This window comes from Aspergillus nidulans, chromosome VII (assembly GCF_000011425.1).
Source record: "Aspergillus nidulans FGSC A4 chromosome VII".
Taxonomy (NCBI): Eukaryota; Fungi; Ascomycota; class Eurotiomycetes; order Eurotiales; family Aspergillaceae; genus Aspergillus; species Aspergillus nidulans.
In genome coordinates this window covers 612,218-625,964 of record NC_066263.1, presented here as the reverse complement: position 1 = coordinate 625,964, position 13,747 = coordinate 612,218, and the positions used below count along the sequence as shown (strand labels likewise).

Genomic DNA, 13,747 nt, shown 5'->3' with positions numbered 1-13,747 from the left:
CAAGAGAGCACAGCATATGGAATACTACCGCGAGTCCTCCAAAGCAAGGGTCTAGCAGTACGACACGTGATCAGGTTGAAACCAGTTCCTCCAACATAGTCCCGAAGCGCATCTTAATCGTAAGAGCACACCTGATTTGAACATGCCATAATCTTTACTCTCCTAATTGCAACCACTTGCGAAAATTGTACTCACATACTCAGCTATATTCTTGATAGCTGTTTTCTGACGAACTCTATTTGGGTTCGAGAGAAGCAGCACTTGCCGAACCCTTGGCCATATTGCACAGCTCCCATCATCTCAATATGCGGTCGGTCTTCAGCTTCTTGACCACGATAGGCGCCATCTCTGTGGGAGCTACCGCTTTGGAAGCTTCTGTTATCACTTTTGGGTCAGTAACTCAAAAGCAGGGCCTGAAATCTCCAGATATATCAAGCGCCACTCTCCTACAGCTATTGGAGCTTCGGACCAAATCACCCACCACGTCATCTTTGCAGAGCTCGGATGAGGAAAATCTTGAGTTCTTGAACAGATTGGCAGGTCCGCCTACACGTTTGTTTGGTGCGCCCGCTGCGGATGGAGGATTAGATACACTCCTAGTCGTGCTAGAAGGTCTGACTGACGAAATTGGTATGACGATGTTGCGTACCTGTGATGATTTGTATATATCTAACTGTGCAACTTACAGGGAGGTCAATTCAGGCTGAATATCAAGATGAACTGCTAATCACTGAATTCGTCACGGGTTCTGCGGAAGATACTTTTCTCGATTACATTCTGGAGGCCAGGCTTGAAGGCATAGTCAGCCCGGAAAGCAAGCGCTGCTCACTCACCTCTGATAGCAATGAGGTAACTGTCGACAAGTCCCCTGCCAGATTAGGCAATGCCCAGCTAACATTCGTCATCGGCGCCTTCAGGGTTTTGTCATGTCATGTCTTCCTGCCAACTTCAATTTAACCCTTGGTAGTGGGTTTCTCGGTCAAATCACTAGTGGCGAGTCTTGGATCGATAATCGCAAAGAACTTGTGGTTATGCATATCGCCTTCAAGGTATTACATATTTGTTCGAAGTTAGATAAAAGGCCAATGCTAAGAATGTCTCTTCCGATGTCCCAGGGCAGTACGGCTTACATAAACGATCTGAAAGCATTCTTGTCTGGTTTGCGTTCACTGTCACTAAATGGCAGGAGGGTGACTGCTGTCGCTCTGCCCGATCTAAACGCATCGCAGAAGCTGTCTCGTACGCGGCGGGCACCGGAACACACGGCGCTTGACACCACTTTTAGTTGGGATAGGGACGAGCGGCTCATGATAGCTGATCAACACGCACAAGCGTCGCTCTCCCTTGGCCCCGTTTGTTACGCGTCGAATTCTTCTTGCAATGATGCGACAGACACTTGCTCGGGACATGGTGCCTGCTACGAGAAATCCGGTGGCTGCTATGCTTGCCTTTGCCACGATACATATGTTAAGACCGCAAGTGGAACGGAGCGGAAGATACGATGGGGGGGCTCTGCTTGCCAGAAAAGGGATATTAGCAGCCCGTTCTTTCTCATCATGGGGGTCACTGTAGCAGTACTGTTGGCGGTCATTTCTGCTATTGCGATGATATTTGGTATAGGGAACGATGAATTACCAGGCGTTATCAGTGCTGGTGTGGGAACTGTTAGGGCACAGAAGTAGGGTCTCAAAACACATACCGTCGGCGCTGATGCTGGCAATCATGGTCGATGACTACTTGCATGACGATAAGTAAAATAATAAAATTCAGCACTTCCGCTAAAATATTCACCAGCTGCCTCAAATAAACCTGGCTGCAGAACTGGGATACTCAGGCGGTATGGCATATGCTGGCGTGTGTACGACATGGTCACGGATGGGTTTGCACCCCGTCCAAAAATGTTACCTCTTGCCAATATGCGTACTGGATCGGTTTTCGCCTGGCGGGAAGTGTGTACTGGCCAAAAGATAGCGCGGCTCTGTTACTGTATTAGAGAGCAACTTGTTTACTAATATTCTAATATGCGGGCCAGAGAAGGCAAATAACTGAGCACTTATTGAAAAAATCTCCATATAGTGGTATATCAACAAGATTCGGCTTACAAACTTATAAACAAGGACAACGCTCAAAAACTCCAGTTAAATAGAGAGGTCATTTACAGAGAGTCAAGATCGCTGAGGTGCTTGACAGATCAATATGCGTGAACAAGACATGCCCAGGACATTCCAGATGCCAATAATGGGCAGAGGTATCCAAAAGACAATTCAGCGTGTTTGCCCAGCCTCCAGCTGGCTTGGTGTTCGCGGAGCATTTAGATGTGAATTGCCAGGAACCGTCGTAGAATCTTGATTTCTGACTCTAAATCGGTTGCTGAAGTTAGACAACCAAGACGACAGTCGCGGGATGGAGGTATCATTTCTCGATCGACCCTCTTCGATCGTTGGAGTGGTCCGTACGGCCCATAATCTGTGGCCTATTGGGCGAGAAGTTCCGGAAACGGTGTCTGGAGCACTCTGTGAGGCCTGTCCATATAGTGTCTGTGCTCGAAATGGGTTAACCCGGCCCCTGATCAAAACAGCTTGGGGATGATTTGGGCTTGCGGCGCGACGACCAGAAGTAGATGGTAAGTCGGAAGCGTCAGGACGAGGCTTGGGTGTATAATAATCTGCCTTGCACAGCGGGCAGGAGGCTCTTCGACTTGTCAGCCATGGGTCAACACATGAGGCGTGAAAGGCGTGGCCACAAGAAAGACCACGTATATCATCATCGTCTTCAATAAGATCGAGACAAATAGCGCACGAATCTCCAGGGCTTGTATCAAGATCCGTAAGAACGGTGGTGGGTATGATATCCTCGACGGTATGATAATCATGGTCTCTGACTACTGGATTAATTCGGTCCGAGCTAACTCTGGGTGATGCATTATTCGTCCGGGAGAAACCCTTTATACTCTTCTCTTCAGATTCTGGCGCCATGTCACCATCATCGACAGGTTTTGTTGGCTGCTGCGACGTTGCTGAATTAAGTCTCTGATGAGATTTAGCATCAGGTGCAGTCACGAGGGATGTAGCCCCCTCCGGAAGGGACTGTTGGTCATCCTCGGCGTCAAGAGCGTTCTCAGTATGGGCAGCCGTTATACCACCAGCAGTTGAGAGACCAGCATTTGCCCGTGATGATCTCCACACTTTATACTTGGTAAGCGGGAACCGTTCGTTTACTTCGTCCATAGTCATCAATTTCTTTTCCCTTCTTCTCCGATGAGTACGCGGCATCGCGACCAAGTCTATTGGCTCTCCATTGTCTCCGCCACGGATTTGGCGATTGCGCTGGTTATACCGGAAGCAATACTTCACGCCAACTATAATCCTATTTATTGTTATCGGTATCAGCCGCCTTCAGGAGGATAAAGGTATTGAGCATACCACAAATTTGTAAAGACAACCCCGAAACCAAGAGCAACAAAAAAAAGAAGTGGAGAGCTAGTGGGACTTGAGCCTCCGTTATCACCTGAGCCGTTGTCAGTAGGCGCTGGCGAGGAGCTTGTTGTTGAAGACATCTCGATGACAATCAGACACGCGGGTTGTACAATGGTCGGGAAAACGCCGTAAGTGGGCTAACAAGAAGATATGGGAACTTCTTTCTTTTGTCAAAATTGTAGTTTCAAATTTCCCGCCTCGAAAGACGGGAGTACCACGCTGGAAACCTCAACAGAAGGTGTCGGGAGTCACAGTTCAATTCATCGAGTCGGGGAGACCTAGGAATGAACACCTGACGGGGCATCACTGTTAGCAGCTTTTATTGGAGCTGCGACGGCCCTAATATCGCCCTTTTTTTTTCTCTCTTTCGGCGTCTGCGTACTGTTTTCCGTTGTTGAGTTCAGAAAGGGAAGTCGCCGCTTCCATGGGTAATGGCAGAAACAGACGAGTGAGACGTCTTGAGATGTCTCTGATCACGGGATGATCCCCTTATGCCAAGTCTACTATCCGCGGCAAGGGTCCCGGCTCACTCACTCTTTGGACCCGCCGACAGAGCCGTTTCCCCTCGTTGGGAGTTCCCTAAACCAACTGGCTGGGCCGGAAGTGATGACTTAGACAACTTTTAGTCTAGAATACAGTCACCATATCGCTTGACTGCCAGACCGCTTACATTCTAGCAATTATCCTAACTGTGAAGTAGGGCTCCGAAATGAGTAACACAGGCAGCGCTGTGCCGCAGACTACTAGTAGCAATCCAATTGTGTTTTTCGATGTCGCTCTCGGTGGTAGGTCTACCTCATAGTCTCCTCAATCCTTGTATCATTTTTGCGCCAAAGCTGTGCATGTTACACTATTAAAAGCCACCAAATCACCTCTAAAGGCAGTGTTCAATGTTACTAGCACTAATAAAAACATCACAAGAATGAGTAAACTAACATTTGAGGCATCTCTACAGGTGAGCCACTGGGCCGTCTGAAGTTGGAACTTTTCGCAGATGTGACGCCACGGACAGCTGAAAATTTCCGTCAGTTCTGCACCGGAGAGAGCAAGAACCAGCAAGGCCGGCCTCAGGGCTACAAAGGAAGTAAATTCCATAGAGTAGTAAGTGCCCTCTAACTAAAAAACAAAATTCTTGCAAATCACTGAATTTCCCTTAGATTAAGGACTTCATGATCCAAGGAGGTGATTTCGTCAATGGTGACGGCACAGGTTCATGTACCATATATGGCACTCCGAAGTTCTCAGATGAGAATTTTACTCTCCGGCATGATCGTCCAGGTCTGCTAAGTATGGCTGTAAGCATGCCTATATTTCTATCGGGGATCAGCGACAGTTAACGCCGCCTAGAATTCTGGGCCGAATACAAATGGCTGCCAGTTCTTCATCACAACAACTGCAACTCCATTTCTGAACGGCAAACATGTTGTATTCGGTCAAGTTATTGATGGGATGGACATTGTGCGAATGATCGAAAACACCCGCACCACAAGGGACAAACCAAACCAAGATGTTGTAATCATCCAGTGCGGAGAGATGTAGAGGAAAACTTTTCATTGATGCGCAGTACAGAAAGTATCTACTCTGTTCAAGCGAGAAGAAATCGCGAGCCATAACCAAAGAGCTATAACTTGAACTTGCTGAGGTATTCCGAAGCCAAGTCTACCGCGTCATCAACCTTCTCGGGATTGATACCGTTGCCAATCGACGTAGGGCCTTTGCCCCCTGCCTTGCCACCAACCGCTCTAGAAACGGCACTGGACCATTCGCTAGCAGACGCACCCTGGTCGCTAATTGCCTATAAACATAATGTGGCCTGTTAGACACCATACAGCTGCTCGCTATAGAATAATTCAGGAACAACTTACTTTAGGGACGTAGCATCCATGAGCTACACGACCATCTTCAAGACTAGAGGCAAGAACATAGACCATTTTGTCCGCGAGTTTCGTTTTCACGTAAGTCAAGCATTCACTAACGGCCTTTGCATTTGCCGATATTGGAAGCTTTGCAATGAGCCATGACTTATTGGCATTTTCTGGGGCCGCGAAATACGAGGTAATACTCTCGACAGCCTTCTTGGACTCGAGCTTCTGTTGGGCCTTTTGCTCGTCGATGATCTTTTTGTTGATTTGCGTGAACCGTTCGCGGAATCTTGATTTCTGCACAGCGGATATTGACAGCTGGTTCAGCTCGACCTGTATCTGCTTCGCATTCTGCTCTTTAGCCGAGCCCGAGGGCATTGCCTCGAGGTGGTTGAGTCGCTTCTCAAATTCCTCCGCTAGGCGCTGCACTTCGTGGGCATCTTCACCAGTAACAGCAATTATTCGCCGAATTCCTTTCGCAATTCCACTTTCTTCCAATATGACCAGATCCTTGATGTCTCCTGTCTTTTGCACATGAGTTCCACCACAGAACTCAATGCTAAAGTCCGCCCAACGCGGATCTTCGACGTTCTTCAATATTTCGTCTAATTCAGCACCAACGGAAACAACACGGACGGGGTCAGGGTAGGTCTCGCCAAAAACGGCTCTCACCCCCGCAATATTTCGGGCTATTGAAAGAGGGACCTCCTTGGAATACACCAAGCAATTGCGTCGGATATATTGGGTTGACAAATCCTCGATTTTTACCAATTCCACATCCGTAACAGGTGACTTGTGGGAAAAATCAAACCTCAATTTTTCCGCAGAGACCAGAGAGCCCTTCTGCTCAATGCCGTCCCCTAAGACCCCCCTCAGTGCGAAGTTTAGTATGTGGGTTCCGGTATGGTTGTTCCTGATAGGCCACCGTCGAAGCTCATCGTACTCACAGATGACCGTGTCATCGACCTTGAAGGAGCCATATTTCATATAACCTGTGTGTAGGACGTAACCAGCATACTGTTGGACATCGACAACTTCGAGCTCAGCCTGTCCGTCGATAACGATTCGTCCAGTGTCATTTTCTTGCCCACCCTGCTCGGCGTAGAAGTTCGTGCGGTCAAGGATAATACCAATTTGTTCCGAATCATCTAAGTTTTGAGTAGATGAATGGAAGGTTTTTCCGTGGTATATAGCCTTGATCTGAGCGGTGACGTTTCCTATTTCAAACTTGGCACTGTCATCAGTTTTTGGCACACCGTTCATCTTCTCAAGTTTTCCCAAATCATGAACGTCCAATTTAACGCTTCCAGTCGTTGTTTTCTTCTGGCCTTTGCTGGCTTCTTTAGCTTTGTGGCGTGCTTCTTCGAACTGACGATCGTCTATCTCGAGACCACGCTCTTCAGCCATGATGCGCGTTAAATCGACCGGAAAACCGAAAGTATCATAGAGCCTCCAAACATCTGCTCCATGTAATTTGTGGTCACCCGCAGTCTTGGCCTGCTGAGCATACTGTTCGAACTGGCGTTCCCCGCGATCCAACGTTTTCGCGAAAGATATTTCTTCCTCGTTCAATATCTCTATGACATCCTGTTGCTTTTGTTTCAACTCAGGAAACATGTCGCCGAGCTGCTCCACAACAGTGGGAACGATTTTGGAAAAGAAGCTCCCAATTTCGACATTGAAGTATTTTCGTGCGTAACGTGCACCCCTGCGCAATACACGTCGAATAACATAGCCGCGGCCCTCATTGTTTGGCACAACGCCATCAGAGATCGCAAACATCAGGGTTCGGACATGGTCGGCGACCACACGATAGGCGGTGTCAATTCCATCCGAATCGTCAGTTCCAAATCGGCCCTGATATTCCCGTGCTCCAGTAATAACTTGAATGGTCTGGAAGATGGGACCGAAAACGTCAGTGTCATAGTTTGAGGATTTGTCCTGCAGCACAGATACAAGACGCTCAAAACCCATTCCAGTGTCCACGTGCTTGTTTGGCAAAGAACGCAGCGATCCATCGTTCTCGCGATTATATTGGATGAAAACGTTGTTCCAGATCTCTAGAACATTTGGATCATCCTGATTCACAAGAGAAGCAGCATTGCGCCCGCCAATGCGATCATAGTGGATTTCACTGCAAGGACCACATGGACCTTGGTCGCCCATCTCCCAGAAATTGTCCTTCATGTTTCCAGGCAAAATATGGTCTTCTGGAACACCGACGGCCTTCCAAAGCGCTTTGGCTTCCAAATCGGGCTGTAAGCCACCTTCTTTATTTCCCTCAAAGTAAGTTACGTATAATCGACCGGGATCCAAGCCATACACCTGTGTCAGCAATTCCCAGGAATATTGAATGGCCTCCTTTTTGAAATAGTCCCCAAAGCTCCAGTTACCGAGCATTTCAAAAAAGGTCTGCGAGAAGAATTAGTCGATCCTACCGCGAAGTCAAAACAAACTCACATGATGGTAGCTATCTTTCCCAACATCATCCAAGTCCTGTTCACAAATGTTAGCGAATACTTGGCCCGCCTGCACAGGGTGCCAACCAACATTATGTTTTCCACCTGCACGAATGCACTGCATCTATATTAACATAAGTCCAAATCGGTAGAGTCGAGACAAAAACCTTTTGTGAATTGACTGCGCTCTTCAATTGTGCGAAGTCTGAATTTGGATTCACGGTACCCAGGAAAATTGACTTGAATTGATTCATGCCTGCATTTGTGAAAAGCAGCGTAGGATCAGACAAAGGCGCGACAGGGGACGAAGCAACTAACAGGGACAAGAGTAACAACTGTCAGCTTGAGAATTATCTATTGAGAGCTCATCCTTTCCCAAAGCCACCCCCTCTTCGAACATACCGAATGTATGGCCTTTCCCTTGAAAATATTGGAGAAAAGTGTCGCGGACGAGTTTCGAGGTCCATTTTGGCTGGCTTTGCAAGTTTGAAGCCATGGCGAGATGTAATTTAGTTGTGAGTAGAGGTGGGATGGCTGAAGCTCTGAGAGCGTGAAATTTGTCGAATGTTCTAGTGCTCGATCTGGGGAAGGGAAGATGAGTCAAACCCCAAAAAGTCTTCGAGGATCTCGCTCCGAGCATTAAGCGACACGCTCAGATACGGTCTCAGGCACGTAACTTCAATCAGAGCTGAGAATAGTATGCAAGTGTGTCGCTCTCTATTGCAAAGGGCTTCCTTCCTTTTTGCCGTACTCTGCTTGGAGGAATGGCGCAACGGTCTGATGTTGCGGTTCACGGAAGAAAACGCCCCGCCGAGGAGGAACTTGATGATCAACCTCTAACAAAAAAGTTTGGTCGCCTACAGATAGGTACGCAGCGATGAGAGTTGTATTGATTCGAATTGGATCGCACTCGATGCTGATTATTGACCTTATCTAGGGCCTCTGGCAGGGCTTCCCTTGCTTGAGTGCCGGGAGGGGCAAGCTCGAACTGTACCAAATATACATAGACCAAGCGACGCAATGATACTTGATGACACGGACACCACTCTGTATATTCATAACCTAGAGCAGGAACTGGCCGAAACCGAAATTCTTGATGGTGCCTTCACAATCCTACCAGGAATAGAGGATAGGCTGTCCTTGACAAACATACTGGTGGCAAATGATAGCAAGCGCCCGTGCACTGATGTGGTGCTCTACAGAGAACCGGAATCGCTTTCTATTCCCAAGGATAAGGATCAGGTGCGACGAGCTTTGATAGAAACAAGAGAAAGGGCCAGGTTGAGTCAGCAGAAGCTTCGGAGCAGCCCAGGACAAGAGAAAAATGACGCGGCGTGTACTGACCAAAACTTGACGCACAAAGAGGAATGTCAGCAGAGGGCCAACTCAGATGACGACGATGCAATGGATATTGATGTAGATGGTTACTAGTTGTCCGGTTATACTGTGAGCTATCCGCTAGATATCATATCTATTCAAATATTGACAAATTAGCTGTAGGGTCGTGCTCGTCACTACATAGAAGGAGAAAAAATAACTAATGAAAGTTTTGAGACAAGTGGAGGACCAGTTACATACAATAACCTTCAGATCTTATATGCCCTTAGATACCTTGGGTTAGAAGCTTGTAACTCTCGGTCAAATTCCTGTATGAAAGCAGTTAGAAATAGAAAGTATTATTAGTCTTACCTTTAATATCAGATCAAATTCTTGCAGAATAATGGTAAATCAATAGTATTTTTTACTAATTATGATTACTAAAGTGCAACATATATTCTAATGGAAGAGACTAAATTATTTATTTAGTACTTAGTTTTTTAGCTGTAATATTAGCTAGGCTTATGATTTGGATATATTTAGTTCTAAGACATTTCTAGTTTCTCTAACTATAATACTAGCTAGTAATATTACACTATCAAGCCTACCATCTATACCCCAATCTAATCAAGAGACTCTACTGGATAATCCTTTTAAGGTAACCTCTAATTATCTAGAAGTTCATAGTTAATTTCTGTCATGGAAGGTCAAACTCTTTAACCTTACTAACCCTGGTAACCCCTTGTGAGCTCCTGCAAGGCAGTTGACTACTTACCTATCTTGGCAAGCTATGTTGCAATGAGCAAGGTTTGAACAATGTATGAAAATATGATTGATTGTGTTCTCTAAAGCTAGACTTGTTAAACCCAACCCACGAAACCCGCCCCAACCCGCCCCGACCTGCCAAGAAATGGGTTGGGTTAGACCTTCTAATTATCTATTGGGTTTTGGATATTTTTGGCTGCCCCAAAGCCCGGCGGAGCAACCCGCTGGGTTGCCAAGATATCTAAATAGGTATATTACTGTATTTAGATTATATTTTCTTACTTAGATAGTTTATAATACAATATTTAAATACAGTATTTTATTAACTATGTAAATCACTACTTATTAGAGTAATGATATGCATAACTGGGTTATTTTGGGTTATTTAGGTTGGGTTAGAATTATTTGCTAAACCCATGGGCGGTTTACTGTGAAGGTAACCCACCCCAAAACCGCGTGGGTGGATCAGCTAGGCCTGAAAACCTGCCCTAACCCGTGGTTTAACAAGTCTAATTTTTTGCAGTTGTGATGGCAGTTTGAATAACTTTAGTATAAAATGTTGAGCGAGGTGTGTGTCTTGCTTGTGTGCGCGGGTTGCTTGTAGATTATGTTATCCAGAGAAGATATTAGATAATATAAAAGACTATAATATAATCAGGTACTAAGTAGTAGATTTTTACCCTAACTATCTTAAGTATTATTCAACCTGTTATTTCTTTATACTAATTATATATAATACCTCTTTCTCAAGAGTCTTACTTTCAGATGGCCATGTAGGCCTATAAAGAGTAGACTTGTTAAACCACGGGTTGGGGCGGGTTTTCAGGCCTAGCTGATCCGCCCACGCGGGTTTTGGGGTGGGTTACCTTCACAGTAAACCGCCCATGGGTTTAGCAAATAATTCTAACCCAACCTAAATAACCCAAAATATCCAAAACCCAATGGATAATTAGAAGGTCTAACCCAACCCATTTCTTGGCGGGTCGGGGCGGGTTGGGGCGGGTTTTGTGGGTTGGGTTTAACAAGTCTATTATAGAATTGATTATAAAATCTAACACCAGCTCTTGGAATCAACTAGCTGTATAACTTTATTAATTAATATTTATTATCATTCATGGTTAACAGATATTGTGGTTGTTATTGTGTTGTTGGTTGCCTAATTCTGCTTTAATGTTACTGCCTTTGAGCGGGTTAATGATCTTTTAGCTCCTGGTGGCCTAGCTACTAACAAGAACAGGAACACATCATAAGATCAGAATTATAAAATTATATTATATTTTATAGTTGGTAACATGTCTGGTTTGTCTGGAAGAGTTATTTTATTTTCTTAATCAGGCCATATAGACTGCATAGGATTGGAGATCTTGACCCTGGCTCTTCTTTACTGTTGACCAACCAGTGATCTGGCAGATCCTGATCATTACTTTAGCCTGGCTTGGAGCAACCAACCAAGCAATACTAATATATAACTATTACTATACAGAAACCCTGACCATCTATTATTGTGGTTTTTAATACCAGTAAGACCTTATAAGTAAATAGCTAAACTAGTATATTAGTTGGCTGTATTTTAGATAATATTACCCTTATTAAATATCTTAAATTTTGAAGGTCCTGTTATTTACCTGATCAAGTATCTAGTTATCTAAATTACTACTAAAATCTGCCAAAAATCTAGCCTACCTACCTAATTAGGAGATTTTATAATCTTCTCTAAAGTATACTTATACAGAGTTTATTAATCTAGCTAATTTGCTAGAAATTACCAGCTTATCAGACTTCCTAGATTAGATTAGTAAGAACCCTCTATTAGATACTAATCAAGCTAAACTAATCAAGCTATTAGGAAGGACTTAATCTTAATCTTAGTTAACCTTATCCTTTATTACTTTATAGAAAAAAGGTAAGGCTTTTATTAGTAGCTCTAAAGCTTCTTTATCTTTATAAAATATAGCTCTAGTTCCTAGTATAATACTAGCTAGTAATATTATATTATTAAGCTTATTATCTATACCCTAACTTAATTAGGAAAGTTTATTAGATAATTCTTTAAGCTAACCTCTAACTATTAAAAAGATTATTATTAATTTTCTTTCTAAATATTTTAATAAGGCAGTAAAATACCTGTCCTTTAGAATATTAGAGTTAATTAAATTATTATTAATTAAACCCTTATTAGCTTAACTATTTATTAGTTAAACTATCTTTAATTAAAGTTCTAGTATTATTTAAACCTCCAGCTATAACTACTATACTCTAACTAGAAAAATTACTAGATATTAATCTTAAATTCTAAGAGGTAATATAAGTAACTTTAGTAACCTCTAAACCTGATAGTAGCTATCTAGATATAATATCTAAATCTTCTATATATTAAGCCTAAAAAATATCTTAATAGAGTAATATACTATAGATCTTAACTTACTAGAATATAAAAATATAGCTTTAACTTTAGATTTAGAAACTATAAAACTAATTTATAATTATATCTAGAATTATTAGAGCTGCTGGAGGTAGTAATAATATTAATTAAATATAATTAATTATAGCTAATATTTTCTGCTTAATACAGCAAAACTAAGAAGAGACTAATCACTAACTTAATTAGTTTTAATAATAACTAAATAAATAATATAATAGTATTTATCCTAGCAGTTTTCTAGGAAGTAGTAGTTCTCTTAATAAAAATAAACTACCTAGTTCTTCTAGTCTTCTTAATTTATCTAGCCTGCTTAGACTATCTAGCAGTAATTCTAAAAAAAATAAAATAATAATACTACTAATAAATAAAATAGTAATAGTTTTACTAGATATTAAAAAACTAAAGAAATTAACTATTACTGGCCTGATATAGATAATAATATTACTATTAAATAAACTAATAATATTACTTATTATAAGAATATTAATATCTTTATTAAATAAGAGATATTATTAATTATAAAGATAAAGATCTTATAAAGATTAATATATAGGCTTGCTTATATAGGGCTGTACTTAATTAATTTACTATATAATTAATAAATCTTAAAAAAAAAATAGTCTTATAAATTAGTTCTCTTAAAGCTGGCTGGCTAATATTACTAGCTTATTATTTTAAACTAAATCTTTAAGCTATATTATATAGATTAATAGCTATAATATATAAATATAAAGTTATATATACTAGTAAAATACTCTAGAGCTTTACTAAGAAAGTTATATAACTTTATTAAGCAGCAGAGATTATAATATTATTTAATTAGATAAATATAATCTAGAATTATCTTAAGCTAAGTTTATAATAAAATATTTCTATATCTAATATAAATATAATCTTAACCTAGTTCTTAAAAAAGCTTAAATAAAAATAATATCTCTGGCAAAATATTACTAGTTATTAAAGTAAAATTAAAAGGACCTCTTAATCCTAAAATAGTAATTAAAATACTATTCTTAATAGATCTAAATCTACTAGCCCCTACTATCCTAGTATATCTTCTACTAATCCCTATACTAGTTATCTCTACTAAGATCTATTATACTAGCTATATTATCTATACTATAATTTTAGTAATACTAGTAATATTAATAGCTAAATAATTACTCTAGACCTATATATAGGAGTTAATATAGATATAAAGAATATTAGCTGACTTATAGAGGCTATTAGTTAAATTTAAACTACTTAAATAGTAGATAAAACTAGTTATTAAATTAGATATCAACTATCCTATTAAGTTAGTAATATTAAATTATATATAACTAAGATATATATAAAAATTATTAGATATAGCTATTAACCCATAACAGAAAGGGGGACTAGGAGGTCAAAATTTTTGTTTTCTCTAACCTAGGGGGCGGGGTGGGTTATATTTTTTATCTAGAT

The 13,747-nt window shown here is 41.7% G+C and overlaps 5 protein-coding genes across 5 annotated transcripts, besides 5 other annotated features; 3 read left to right on the top strand and 2 right to left on the bottom strand.

Annotated features, from left to right (window-relative positions):
• Positions 1 to 13,747: part of a sequence feature (contig 1.175 1..19880(1)) that runs on past the window's edge.
• ANIA_09422 (DUF3844 domain-containing protein) lies at positions 132 to 1,725 on the top strand. The gene is made up of 4 exons (XM_863711.2): positions 132 to 630; positions 689 to 849; positions 918 to 1,049; positions 1,116 to 1,725. Exons 1-4 carry the CDS (start codon positions 306 to 308, stop codon positions 1,680 to 1,682), a joined length of 1,185 nt encoding a protein of 394 aa, XP_868804.1. The 5' UTR covers positions 132 to 305; the 3' UTR covers positions 1,683 to 1,725.
• Positions 2,045 to 3,913, bottom strand: ANIA_09421 (E3 ubiquitin-protein ligase RNF103). Its single transcript, XM_863710.2, has 2 exons — positions 3,423 to 3,913; positions 2,045 to 3,366 (listed from the first exon to the last, which is right to left on the bottom strand). The coding sequence occupies exons 1-2, from the start codon at positions 3,554 to 3,556 to the stop codon at positions 2,265 to 2,267; spliced, it is 1,236 nt and encodes a 411-aa protein (XP_868803.1). The 5' UTR covers positions 3,557 to 3,913; the 3' UTR covers positions 2,045 to 2,264.
• cyp3 (peptidylprolyl isomerase cyp4) lies at positions 4,186 to 4,813 on the top strand (the record flags this gene model as incomplete). The annotated part of the gene is made up of 3 exons (XM_863709.1): positions 4,186 to 4,261; positions 4,432 to 4,577; positions 4,634 to 4,813. 3 exons carry the CDS (start codon positions 4,186 to 4,188, stop codon positions 4,811 to 4,813), a joined length of 402 nt encoding a protein of 133 aa, XP_868802.1.
• ANIA_09419 (alanine--tRNA ligase) lies at positions 4,937 to 8,323 on the bottom strand. Its single transcript, XM_050612739.1, has 6 exons — positions 8,200 to 8,323; positions 7,965 to 8,110; positions 7,889 to 7,915; positions 7,799 to 7,834; positions 5,342 to 7,750; positions 4,937 to 5,271 (listed from the first exon to the last, which is right to left on the bottom strand). Exons 1-6 carry the CDS (start codon positions 8,291 to 8,293, stop codon positions 5,098 to 5,100), a joined length of 2,886 nt encoding a protein of 961 aa, XP_050468621.1. The 5' UTR covers positions 8,294 to 8,323; the 3' UTR covers positions 4,937 to 5,097.
• ANIA_09418 (uncharacterized protein) lies at positions 8,562 to 9,228 on the top strand (the record flags this gene model as incomplete). The annotated part of the gene is made up of 2 exons (XM_863707.1): positions 8,562 to 8,664; positions 8,864 to 9,228. The coding sequence occupies 2 exons, from the start codon at positions 8,562 to 8,564 to the stop codon at positions 9,226 to 9,228; spliced, it is 468 nt and encodes a 155-aa protein (XP_868800.1).
• Positions 11,172 to 11,178: a sequence feature (Short protein (ANIA_11663, CBF84769.1) was converted to a misc_feature.).
• Positions 11,776 to 11,782: a sequence feature (Short protein (ANIA_11663, CBF84769.1) was converted to a misc_feature.).
• Positions 12,373 to 12,392: a sequence feature (Short protein (ANIA_11663, CBF84769.1) was converted to a misc_feature.).
• Positions 12,520 to 12,542: a sequence feature (Short protein (ANIA_11663, CBF84769.1) was converted to a misc_feature.).